General features: G+C 39.4%; 1 protein-coding gene across 1 annotated transcript in view; it reads left to right on the forward strand.

Moving 5' to 3' along the window:
• The window catches only part of IPCEF1 (interaction protein for cytohesin exchange factors 1), a 71,512-nt gene that overhangs the window by 11,108 nt on the left and 46,944 nt on the right, over positions 1-13,460 (forward strand). Inside the window, exon 3 of the mRNA XM_080806137.1 lies at positions 12,366-12,439. Coding sequence (XP_080662263.1) covers positions 12,366-12,439 — 74 coding nt within the window. The remainder of the gene's footprint in view (positions 1-12,365; positions 12,440-13,460) is intronic.

Genomic DNA, 13,460 nt, shown 5'->3' on the forward strand with positions numbered 1-13,460 from the left:
TTGTTTTTGAAGACTTGTAGTGAAATACACATAACAGGAAATTTCCCATTAAACACTTCTGTGGATATAGTTCACTGGCAAGGAGTATATTCACGTTAGTGTACAACCGTCTCCAGAATTCTCCTCATCTTACAAAACTAAAACTCTGTATTCAGGAAACAGTAATTCCCCTTCTGTCCTTTCCTCCATCCCTTACAAGCACCATTCTCCTTTCTCTGTGCATCTGATTACTCCAGTACCTTCTATGAGTGGAATCACACAGTGTTTGCCCTCCTGTGACTGGTTTATTTCACTCAGCGTAATTAATGTCTGCAAGGCTCTGCATGTTGTGGCTTGGCTCAGATTTTCCTTTCTTTCTAAGGCTGGAATTCCATTGTATGTGCATACCACGCTTTGTTTATCCATTCGTGTCTGTTGATGGACACTTTGGGTTGTGTCCACCTTTCAGCTGCTTATAGACATTAGTGTACAAATATCTGTTTGAAACCTTGCTTTCAGTTTTTTTTTGTTTTTTGTTTTTTTTTTTGGTTATGTTCCCAGGAGTGGGATTGCTGGATCATAGGGCAGTTCTATCGTTTATTTTTTAAGGAACCGACATACTGTTTGCTATAGAGGCTGCACTATTGTACACTCTTCTCCAGTACTGTACAAGGGTTCCAATTTCTCCACATCCTCAACAGCAATTGCTACTTTCTGTTATTTATTTTTTTGGTTTTAATTTTTTTTTTTTTTTTTACTCTTTAAAGGTTTACTTATGTATTTGAGAGACAGCATGTGAGGGGGAAGGGCAGAGGGAGAAGGACAGAAGAGAATCTCAAGCAGACACTGCACTGAGTGTGGAGTCTGATCTCACAATCCTGAGATCATGACCTGAACCAAAATCAAGAGTCGGATACTTAACTGAGTCGCCCAGGCACCCCCTGTTTTACCCTTTTTATATATTTTTTATAGTAACCATTCTTTAAAAAAAATTATTTTTTATTGTGTTAAATATTATCTCATTGTAGTTTTTTTTTTTTAAAGATTTTATTTATTTATTTCACAGAGAGAGAGATCACAAGCAGGCAGAGAGGCAGGCCGAGAGAGAGGAAGGGAAGCAAGCTCCCTGCTGAGCAGAGAGCCCGATGCGATGCGGGGCTTGATCCCAGGACCCTGAGGTCATGACCTGAGCCGAAGGCAGAGGCTTAACCCACTGAGCCACCCAGGTGCCCCCTCATTGTAGTTTTGATTTGCATTTCCCTAGTGATTATTAACCTTGACCATCTTTTCATACTCTTTTTGGCCATGTGTACATCCTGTTTGGAGAAATATCTTTTCCCATTTTTTCCTCCCTTCTTTTTTTTTTTTTTTATTCTTTCCTTCTTCCTTTCCTCTCTTTCTTTCTTTCTAAGACACCAGTCCTGTGTAGGTGGAAATTATTTCTAGGGCTTTAAGAATTCTGAAAAGTAAGAGATGATGTGGACAGAGTCAGATCATGAAGGGCCTGTGTGCTCAGCATTTTATATTACAGAGAACAATAATACAAGACTCTTTTATATGGTGAAGTTTCCATCTTCAATGTTTTTAAAATGATATTTCAGAAGACAATGACTATCTTCACCAGTCAGACTACCAGAAAGTTTACTAGTAACTTAATCTCTTTTAAACTATGATTCCATAAGAAGAGAATGGAAGAATATGGTAAATAAATAAAAAATTTAATTAAAAAAAAAAGAAATAGCTAATAACATACCTTCCTTAGGTTCATGCCATGAAAATTGAAAGTTATGAAATTCAAATAAATTTTGGAAAATAAAACTAATCTCATTTACTGGCAAAAAAAAAAAAAAAAAGAATGTTAACTAGGAGAGCTGATTCACAAATCACAGAAGGATGCCAGTCACTTCTTGTTCACCACTGAAATGTGACCTAATACTATAGAGAGGTAGTCATGGCCTTGGGTGGTACTTAGGAAGAAATAATGAAGGGGGATTATGGCGCCAAGAGTTGGGCTGTTCATGCGTAGGAACTGTGAGTAGCAACACTTCTGCGAGAGAAACGGCATCCTGTTTTAGATTCCCCAGAAGCAGGCCCTGAGATGGGGATTTGGGTATAAGTAGTATATTTGGGAAGTAATACTAGAAATACTTGGAAAGGGAATGGGGAAGTGGGGCAGGGTGGAAAATTAGCCGGTAAAACTCTCCTTTGTGGGCAAATTATGACCAGGGAACTGAAGTCCAGTTCTGCTGGGGAACTCTGAGAGACTTTAGAAAACATGCATCTCCGAGTTTTCCCCCCCAAGGGGCCGGGAGCTTGCGGTGTTTAAACACAGAGTCCCATTAATCATAGCTGGAGGGCTCATCATGAGGCCAGTGCTTCCCGGGCACCCCCGCACTGGTGGAGAGGTGGATTCTGGCAGCCGAGAAGCCCTCCCACATACAGATGCCAGAGTGTCCGTGGAAAGTCTGGTCAACCTGATCTGGCGGTAAGGAGGGGGGCAGGTGGCTGGCTTACCCGCAGCATCTGCTACCAGTGGTCTGTGGTCTGCTTCCTTCCGAGGACTGTCTCTCCTCCTCAGAGCATCATCAGACCCATCACGATGATCCCCGGCAAAGCTACAGTCCGCTTCTATAATTCAGGCTGGGAATGTGTGGGTTCTGTAGGAAATCGGGCCTTGCAGTTTCTTAGTTAAACACGTCTACCTAACGTTTTCTGTGTGCAATATCTACTTCTAGGCATTTGTAAGAAGAATATCTTTGGATCAGAATCTCCTCATATTCATAGGGTAATGTTAGATAAACTCAAATGCAATAATATTTTAACAAAAACATAACCTAGGTAATGTATGAAGGATATAATGAACTTGCTAGCATTATGGCTGTCCAAAGAATTTAAAATATTTTTTTAAAGGATATTTATTTATTTATTTATTTATAGAATGAGTGAGGGCAGGAGCAGAGGGAGTGGGAGACAGAGAATCCCGAGCAGACTCTGTGCTGTGGGGCTTGAGGCAGGGCTGAATTCCAGGACCCTGAGATCATGACCTGAGCTAAAATCAAGAGTCACATGCTTAACCAGCAGAGCCACCCAGGAGCCCCTAAAATATTTTTTACAGTGATTGATCCGACGCAAAGAAGACAAGGGAGAGCTAAGACATAGAGACAGTTATTCAGAGGGTCCGCTGACTATGGACAGAATAAAAACTTATTTTACTTCATCTTTTTCTTTCTGGATCGTTCTTTGTCTTTTCTTTCTATTCCTTTTCCCCATTCTTATCATTGATGCCTGGGAATTAATGGCAATAGAATCTTAAATTTTTTTTTTTTTTTTTAATCACTCTGCCTCCGTCTTAACTCTAGTTAGCCTCTACCTGGCTATATCTGCTTTCTCGCTGTGTGGACCCTGACCTGACAGATCACATGCTCTGATTAAGATCAGACTGTCAGCGGCTTTCCTTGAAATATTCCAATTCTAAATCTGGGATTCTTCTTCGTGTGTTCATCGACTGTAGATTCTCTTCTATTTTAGCTCCTGCTTGAGACTGTTCAATCTCCTGTTTAGAATTAGTTAACTATTTCTGGGTTCTGGTCTGAGTACTGTTTCTTTAACAATAACCCCGTAACTTTCCCATTTATGATGCTCACCTAGTTTGGTGGCGAGATTAAAAACCGATCAGTTTCATGAATTCCGGCATCCAGATGTGGTCATTTCCCTCTGCTGGCTCTGACGGTAGTACCTCAAGGGCGTTTGTCAGCACTCAGTAAATGTGAGCTCTTATTAGATATTTTTCAAGTTTGTCATGTTTCTTAACAGGATTTCAGGCCTCGTCACTGTCAGGCCTGCTTGCCATGTCTAGAAGAGAGGAAGACAATACAAAGGCAAACATTTTTTCTTGCTTCCCTTGCAGTGCTTGTCACAGCCCGGTGCTAATAAGCTCAGCTCTCGGCCTGTAGGTCCAGGTAACAGTTCAGAACGTGCATGCGTTTCCTTTTCTGGAAGGAAGAGGGAGATGAGCTGCTTATCAGAACAGAGCAGCGTGGTGGCCTCTAACATAGGCAGAGACTGAGGGAGCCTTTGGGTTCTGTGCAGTTCTTTTACGTGTGTGTGGGGAATGTCAGAAGAAACTACTTAAAACTATCTAAAAAAATAGCAGTGTCTCTACTAAAAGTCCTCAGCCTATGTTCCAACAACTATGTATAGTCAAAATTCTGGGCTCTTAAGATTTCTTGGAGTAGTTAAGATAATTTGTGGGTGGGGGGGCATCACCATGTTTAGATTCAGTTAGGTTCATTTGTTTTTAGGACTTGCTTCATTAAAAAAAAAAACTCAAAAAATATAAATCATCTACCTAATTCCAAAGTCAAAACTATGCAATAAATTACAACCAGATAAGTCTTGCTCTCGTTCCTATTCTCTACCCTCTCTTCTCCCTCCTTTTGTGTTTGCATTTCCTGCATGGTTTCCTTCTACAAATATACTTCACATACTATATCTACTGTCCTGTACCTTACTTTTTCTCTTACTGTGTCTGGGAGGTTACTACACACACACACACACACACACACACACACACACACACACGAATATACCTATTCATTGCCCATGGATGCCACAATGTATTCAACAGTCTCCTGATGATACACATTTGGATTCTTTTGTTATTGCAAACAACATTACCATGCACATGTCACTACACATATTTATTTAGGACAGATCCTGGAAGTTGTATTTCTGGGTCGGAGGGTAATGCTGTTTTGCCAGTTACTGACCAATGTCCTTCCATTGGGCTCCGTTCTGCACCACCACCAGCCGCGTATGAGAATGACTGTTCCTCTGTAGAACTAGAGCTTTCATAATTGACTGTGGGTCCTCTTTTCTTTTCTTCCACATTGGCTTGCATTTTAGAGACTATAATCCAGATTTCTATGGTGGTCATCAGTCTGCGTGTACCCTGAGAGTTGGGAACAACTGTTCAGGGTAACATGAGAAAGTATGGCTCCGCTTAGAGCTTAGATTTTGCTTGTTTCCAGCATGCTAGGGGCTTCAGGGCAGAACTGAGCAAACCATGGGTTTATTCGGAGAAAATGAAGTTTTGCAGCTTCTTCTGATTCTGATATTCACTGGATAACCTCACCTATGTTTATTTTAAGTCATTACAAGAATATTAAATACATATTCAAATGTAAACACAAAAACATCTTACAAAGAAACAGTTCTTTTTCTAAACTATTTTTTCCCCTTCAATTTTAGATTCTATTCATTTAAAGACCCACAATTTATTTAATATCAGGTTTTGGGGGGAAATGAAGCACTAAAAATACATATAGATTCTAAGGTACCTTTTGATTTCAGATTTACTGAAGTGTAAAAAATCAGGTTTCTTAGAATCAGGGAACTATGATTCCATCGAGAATAGAGAGATAATTATACTTTTTATTTTTAACCGTGAAACATATAACAGTTTCCTATATCACACTTCCTTTGTTTCTGATTTGGTCTTCTTTAACCTACTTACTCTGGAATACATATATATGTGTACATACATATATATATATCACTCTTATTTTTCTAGGTCTATCCTTCTACCTTTCTGATATCTGTAGATACTTATGAGGTGATTTTGTCTATTTTGAAAAGTATTTGTAGTGTGAAAGAGTCAAACATTATCAATGGCAATGGATACTGATGTTTGCATTTAAATATTAAAATTTGATGCCCCATTTCAATTAATTTCCAAAAATATGTCCAAAGTGTGGCAAATTCTATATAAAATATCTTTGTCTCTAAAATTCCTATAGTCCAAAACTGAAGCCATAATTTAGCTTAAGTTATAGAATATGGGAAATAGTAAACCAATTTTGTTTAAAGTTTGAACAAATCATGTTGAGTCACCAATGGAAACATCTGAGACCTCATATTTACCTTCTTTCAAGTTTTACTGATACCCAAAGAGAAGGGAATTCACTATGGTTTTCTATTCCCCAAACTTTCCTTGCATCTTGTATTTTTAAAAACAGTTTCATTGAAATATATTTGACAGATCATAAGATTCGCCCTATTAAAATTTACAATTCAATAGTTTTTGGTAAATTTACTGAGTGATGAAGCTATCATAGTGAATCAGTTTTAAATAATTTTCACGACATCAATAAAACCCTTCATGCCCATTTACAGTTAATTTTCATTTCCAACCCTGACTCCAGTCAACCCCACTATTTGCCTTCTCTCTACATTCACATAAAGGAATCCTACAGTAATATGTGGTTTCTTATTTCTGGCTTTCAGTCAGCAACATGTTTTCAAGGTTCATGCATCTTTTACCAAGCGTCGATAGTTCACTAGACAATATTCCATTGTATGAGTAGACCACACTATTTACCCGTTGATGGATATTTAAATTGTTTCCAGTTTTGGGTTATTATGAATAATGCTGTTACAAATATTTGCATGCACATCTTTGTGTGGGCATAAGCTTTCGTTTCTCTTGTGTAGATACCTGGGAGTGGAATTGCGGGGTTGTATGGTAATAATATGTTTATGTTTTTTAGAAATTGCCAGTTTTCCAAAGTGGCTTCTGCATCTCGTTTTAGCACTTTCTTTATTGTCGGAGGAAAAAGACAATGTTCCTGTCATTCATTCATGCATAAAACTCCTTTCTTTGCTTCACATGTATTGAGCGCCTACACTGTCCCAAGTATTAATGATATAACAATAACTGACAAAATCATTTCCTTCAAAGAGCTCACAGTGTATTGGAAAAACAGAGGAATAGTCAGATAATTCAATACAGGGAGATAAGTATAGAATCATAGCCTGCCTCTGGGCACAAAGAGGAGGACATTTATTTTAGGCTTAGAGGAACAGGGGAAAGTTTTGGAGAAGGTCACACCTAAGTTGATTTGTGGAGTTATATCTAGGGGAGTAAATTTGGAAGGGTTTTATAAGTCTTAGAGCACAAGGGCAAACTGCCCTGCTTATAGTCAGAACCCCTTTACTCTGATCATCTTTATCTTTTTCCCATAGTAATTACGGTCCACCATGGGCTATGTAATTTATGTTGATAAATGTGTTTATATGTTGAGCTATTGTCTGTTTCCCCCTCAAAGGTAGAGATCTCTGTCTATTTCGTCCACTGATAGACCTCACATATCTGACAGAGTGTGTGTTAGAAATAGGGTGCATAATAAATATTTGTTGAATAAACGAATGTGTATCTCTAACAGCTTTGATAAAAATGTGTACTTGATGCTGTCTAATACAGCAACTAAAGATGGGATCCCACTGAGATCAAATCAAAGTTGCTGGCGGAGGTGGATGGACTCGTGTGTGAGGAAGAATATCTCTGAGATTGTTGACCGTCATACCAGACATGGAATAGCATTGTCTCACTTCAGAATTTAAGCTAGACTTGGTAAGACAAGGTCGCACGATGGCCAAAGGATGGTTGGTTACATCTGGCAAGAAAACAAGAAAGATTTTTTTGAAGAATTTATTTATATATTTGAGAGAGAGAGAGAGAGAGAGAGAGAGAGAGAGACAGATGAGCACAAGAATGGGGGGAGGCAAGGGACAGAGGGAAAGGAAGAAAGAGAATCCCAGCAGATTCCCAGCTGAGCATGGAGCCCGAGGTGAGGTTTGCTGTCATGATCCTCAGATCATGACTTGAGATGAAATCAAGTGCTGGACATTTAACTGACCAAGTCACCCAGGCCCCCCGAAAGAACAAGATTTTTATTACATTAGGATACAGAGGGTAAATTTCAGGTACTGATGCAGAACTTTCAAGTAACTTTTCAGAAAGTTAGGAATTACTGAGGAGGAAGGATACATTTGAGAAAAGTTATTTTGGTTAATATAACAAGGAATGAGGGATGTGAGGGGGTAGGAGGAGAAGAAGGAGGAGGAAGAGGAGAAAACTGTCATTCCTTTAGGATTTTCCCAATGTGATTGTCATTTTTAAGGCATTTTTGCAAGTCAAATAAGCAAAGGCAAATTTGACACAGTTATCTGTGATTTTGAATACAGCTTGAATGTCTTTAGTACAATGAAAAGATGCCTTTCTTAATGAAGGAAAAGTTTACTGAGGAAAAACTAAGGTATCTTTTACTCAAATTCATTTTGGTTCTTAGTTGAAGGACTCTCAGCCATTTCAGTTGTACAGAAAAAAAAATCCACCCCAATGGAGATTTGTAATTTATTTATATTTCAGTTTTTGCTGATTGATTTTATATTGTTGTCATCTACGATGGGCCTTTTGTTCTGAAAATAAATTGCCTACAGAATGATAATGCCGTAAATTTGGTGTCAATTCTAATTCAGCTCAAATGGAAGTATAGTTTTTTTCTTTGTTTGAAATTTTTGTATATTTTTGGTTGAGTGAGGAGATGAAAGTGTGTAATTAAGCAGGCCTTGATCACGAAGGGTCTTCTTGCTCTGCTGAGGCACTCAGACATGGTCCAAGGGCCACTGGGAACTGTGCAGGATTTTAATGAGAGAAGTGACATGAAGTGTGTTCAAGGAGTCACGATTTGCTGTGACTGTGATTTGGACATCATATTGGAGGGAAGGACAAAATTAGAGGAAGGTTGAAAATGGCTTGCCAGACTTCACAGCAAGTGAGGTGAGAATCAGTGGTAAGCTGAAGGAGGTGCTAGGTGGTGCATGGAAGGAATCCTGGGACAGAGGCAGCGGTAATACATCTCCGCGATGACTTGTGTGTGCGCTGAGAAGGGGATGGAAGAGTCAGAGACGTCTGCCACATTTCCTTTTTTGACAACAGGATTGAAAGTGATATCATTCAACGACGTAGAGAGCACAGAAAAAAGGGGAGCAGGCGTTTTGTGGAACAAAATAGTAAGTTTGGTGTTGGATTTATGACTCTTGGGGAGTGTCTTCCTTTGTACAGCTATGACAAAATGTCTTCACCTGGTGGCTTAAACAATAGTCATTGATTCCTCATAGATCAGAAGGCTGAGAAGTCGAAGTCAAGGTGCTGAAAGACTCTGTGTGTGGTGAGAGCCTTCTTTCTGGATTGCAGATGGCTGCTTTTTTTGCTGTAATGTTACTTGGTGGAGAGAGAGAGGTGGGGGACTCTGGTCTTTTCCTCTTTTTATAAGGGCACTGATCTGATTATGGGAGATTCACCCACACAACTTTATATAAAACTAGTTACTTCCCAAACGCCCCACCTCCAAATACCATCACACTGGGGCTTAGGGCTTCAGAATAGGAATTTGAGGTTGGCAGATAGAAATATTCAGTCTGTAGGAGGGAACCTATGGAATTCTCATGTGAACAGGTACGCCAGGCAGTTGGATCTCTGGGGCAGGAGCTCAGGATTAAATCCCAGTTTGAGGTATTGATTTTGAATATGTGTGTAACTGTGGTGACACATGCAGCCATGATTATGCATATGGTCCCTGACAAAGTATTGGAATGAGAAGAGATTAGGTTTGTGTTTGGAAGTCTGGGGAACACTGACATTTAAGAAAAAGGCAAGAGAAGAGGACTTCGTGAAAGCAAGCAAGGAGTAGTTGGAGGAGAAAGGGAGCAACAGGGATATGTCAGAAAGGCAAGAAATGAGGTATGTCTAGACGTAGACCTTGAGTTTTACTATCGGTTACTAGAGTTCAGTTAAGTGAGGACCAAAAAAGGTTGATGCGACTTAGCAACATGAAACTCATTGGGGTTCATGTAACTACAGCTTCTGTGGAACAGTGGTCATAGCAATGAATGAGGGGAGGAAATAGAAGCAAATAGTGGATATAAGTTGTTTTCTTTCTAACAAAATTATAGAAATTTACATAAAAATAGTTCAGCCTAACATAGGTTATGTTTTTTAATTGAGGTGAAATTCTTATAAGATTATCCTTTTTTTTTTAAGAGGGAGTGGAGGGAGGGACAGAAGAAGAGAGAGATAATCTTTTTTTTTTTTAAAAGATTTTATTTATTTATTTGACAGACAGATCACAAGTAGACGGAGAGGCAGGCGGAGAGAGAGAGAGAGAGGAGGAAGCAGGCTCCCTGCTGAGCAGAGAGCCCGATGCAGGGCCGGGAGCCTGGGATCATGACCTGAGCTGAAGGCAGAGATTTTAACACACTGAGCCACCCAGGCACCCTGAGAGAGATAATCCACGCCTGGCACAGAGCCTGACTCAGGGCTCGATCTCACAACCCTGAGATCATGACCTGAGCTGAAATCAAGAGTCAGACATTCAACTGACTGAGCCACCTAGGCGCCCCAAGATTATCCATTTTTTAATGTGAACAATCCAGTGGCATTTGGTACACTCACCATGTTGTGCAACCACCACCTCTGTCTAGTTCTAAACATTTTCAACCCACCAAAAGGAAAAACCCATACCCATTAAACAGTTTCTCCCTATTCTCCACTTTCCCCAACCCCTGGCAACCACTCATCTGTGTTTTGTCTCTGGATTTACCTATTCTGGAGAGTTCACATAAATGGAATCATATAAGGTGTGATGTTTTGTGGGTGGCTTCTTTCACTTTGCATAATGCTATTGAGGTTCAATTATACTGTAGCATGTATCAGCGCTTCATTTGGTTTTATGGCTGAATCTTCCATTATATGGATGTACTACAATTTGTTTATCTATTCCCCTGTTGATGGGACTGTTTCTATCTTTTGGCTATTGTGAGTAATATTTCTGTGGACATGCATAGTCATATATTTATTTGAGTACCTGCTTTCACTTCTTCTGGGTGTATATCTAGGAGTAGAATTGCCGGAGCCTAACAGTTTTTCAAAACTATCCTTTTATAAATGCTGATAAGAACCCACAGGAAGCATTGTGTGTTATAGAAAAAGTTGATTGACGCAGTCTATGTTCTTTAAGTGCTTTACATTCTTTTTGAGATAAGATCGGGGAAATGATGAGTAACCTGTTTGTCAACAAATAGTTGAGTTAAATGAAAAAATATATATATATCATTTTTTAAGAAGGAAGTTCCCTTTAGAATTGAGTTTGGAGCCTTATACGAAGACAGTATTTCAAATGGAGAGTTTGGATAGATGAACTCACATAAGAGAGGGAAGATGGAACAGGCATAAGTTTGAACGCTTCAGTTTGATTTTTCTGAAGAAAGAGTAGGACTTGCACTCTGGTTGGGGATAAGGGAAAGAGTTGCAGAATAATTAAGCAAAGTAAGAGGACCCGTGACACTCAGCTAATAGCTAGCTAAAATTACGATTGTATTTTTTAAAAAAGATTTTATTTACTTGTCAGAGAGAGAGAGAGAGAGAACACAAGCAGGGGGAGCAGCAGGCAGAGGGAGAGGGAGAAACAGGCTCTCCTTTGAGCAAAGAACCAGATGCAGAACTCGATTCCAGGTCCTCGAGATCATGACCTGAGTGGAAGACAGATGCTTAAATGGCTGAGCCACCTGGGTGTCCCAAGATTGTATTTTCAAAATCAATTTTTTTACTCATCTCCACTTAGCCCCTGATGGATTTATGATTCATCTTGTGGACTCTGTTTCTCTACTCGGAGACACCAGTATAGACGGAAGAAGATTTGGGGTCTCTCTGTGATAAGCAATCCAATCTTCTTGTGTTTCAGTTGTTTTTTTATCCACAAAGATTAATAAATCCTCAGAGAGGTAGAAAGATAATTACATTTCCTATAGAATTTTTGTTGTTTGAAGGAATATTCATGTGGTGTCCAAGAGAGTCAATTTTTTTTTCTGCATTCTTTCCTTTGTAGAAAGGCCTCCTAGGAATTGATTACGGAACTGAGATTTTCCAAGATATGGCTCTGTAGTTTAATCCCTGCAGAACTACCTACAGATTTGGGAGAAGAACTATTGTTTGTTGAGTATCCATTAAGTGTTTTATTTATTGAGCTCATTTAAGCCTTCTAACAACCAGTAAGTTGTTAGATATGACATGAACCTTGATGTGTTAACTCCAAAATCTGGCCTCTGTCTGCCATATGCTAGGATGCTAATCACATTCTACCTTCTGCGCTTGTAGCTTACTGGAGTATGAGAACTGGCTTATTGGAGATGAGGATGATGCTGAGGATGCCTACTAATTCAGCAGGGAGTGGAGCTCTGATGGGTTAGCGCTGGAATTTTCCAGGGAGGCAGAAAGGGGGTGGGCTAAGTTTTAGGCATGCCCTACCTTGGCCATCACTAAACTGTGTCATGTTACTTCTCATGGAACGATTCTGGATGACTGAGCGGGAGAATATTAATTTCTTTCACAAAATATGTATCTGGATAAGTCCAATGCTGATCCAGGGAGGTATCTTTTGATTCTATTTCATTTCATTATACAATCTCTATTCAATGTATATCATCTCTATAAAGTTACTGCTAGGATTGACTCATTTATTCATATCTGTTGTATGTATTTTTCTCAGGCAGAGAAGGCTGATGGATTTGTCAACCTGCCCGATTTCACTGTGGAGAGAGCATCTGAATGCAAGAAAAAGCAGTAAGTTGTCTATCGTTTTCCACAAAACCCTGAGCCAGAATAAAATCCCTTCATAATTTTAGTTTCTTGAGTGATGTGGTGATTTGGAAGTTAGTGGAGATAACACCCAAATGTCCGAGATTCTTGAATTTTATGGGTTGGCATCCTAAACAACAGTGTAAGCTTTTAACCTCTTGTTTTCTGGAATTTCATTTTGTGGAACAGATGGATCTTAAAACCCCATGGAGCCTTGGCACGGCGTGTTTTTAACAACCGTGTCTGAGACGGAACGAAAAACAAGCTCCCATCCGGGATTGGCTAGGAGATCAGATGTCAAGATATTTTGCTGGTGAAGAGAGTGACTAGTTCAATAAGACTTTCCAGAGCTACAGCTATACTAGCAAGACCTGTTTCTCCTTTTTAGTTCATAACATTGTCATCCTGGAAATAGCCTTCTCTGAGTTATCTTAGACTTTGGGATTATACCCTGATATAATTTAAGTCCAAAAGATTGGAGAACATACAGGAACCAAAAACAGACACCAGTTTCTGGTCCTTGAGAAGGGAACAGCCCAGAGAGTCTGATCTTGCCTAGAACTCACAGAACTGCTCTAGATCAGCCAACTGTATTCCCGTTCACCGGTTCTGACCGCGGTAGCATCCAGTCACATTTTGCAAATGTGCCCTCTTACCCTTTTTCTTGTGGTTCTTTTTCTACTTTTTACATATTTCCTGTTTTATCAGAAAGGCATTTATTTCCCTACTGACCCGTGTTACCAGTAGTGGCAACGGACTAGCTTTTTCTAAGAAAACGAATAAAATGGTATTAGCTTTAAGTCTCTGTCCCTCTAGTGTTGCTGCACATATCCAGAGGTACATAAGGTTGTGTTACTTTTCGTGGTTTTGACCAAACTGGTTATTTACCAAAACGCTGACCTGTACTGCAGGACTTCCGATCTAATGCTATAGGGGGAACACTTCATTGTTTGCTAATCTTCAGTGTTTTATAGTTTTCTTAAAAGAAAATAAATATAAATATATT

The sequence above is a fragment of the Martes martes genome, assembly GCF_963455335.1.
Source record: "Martes martes genome assembly, chromosome: 6".
NCBI classification, from domain to species: Eukaryota; Metazoa; Chordata; class Mammalia; order Carnivora; family Mustelidae; genus Martes; species Martes martes.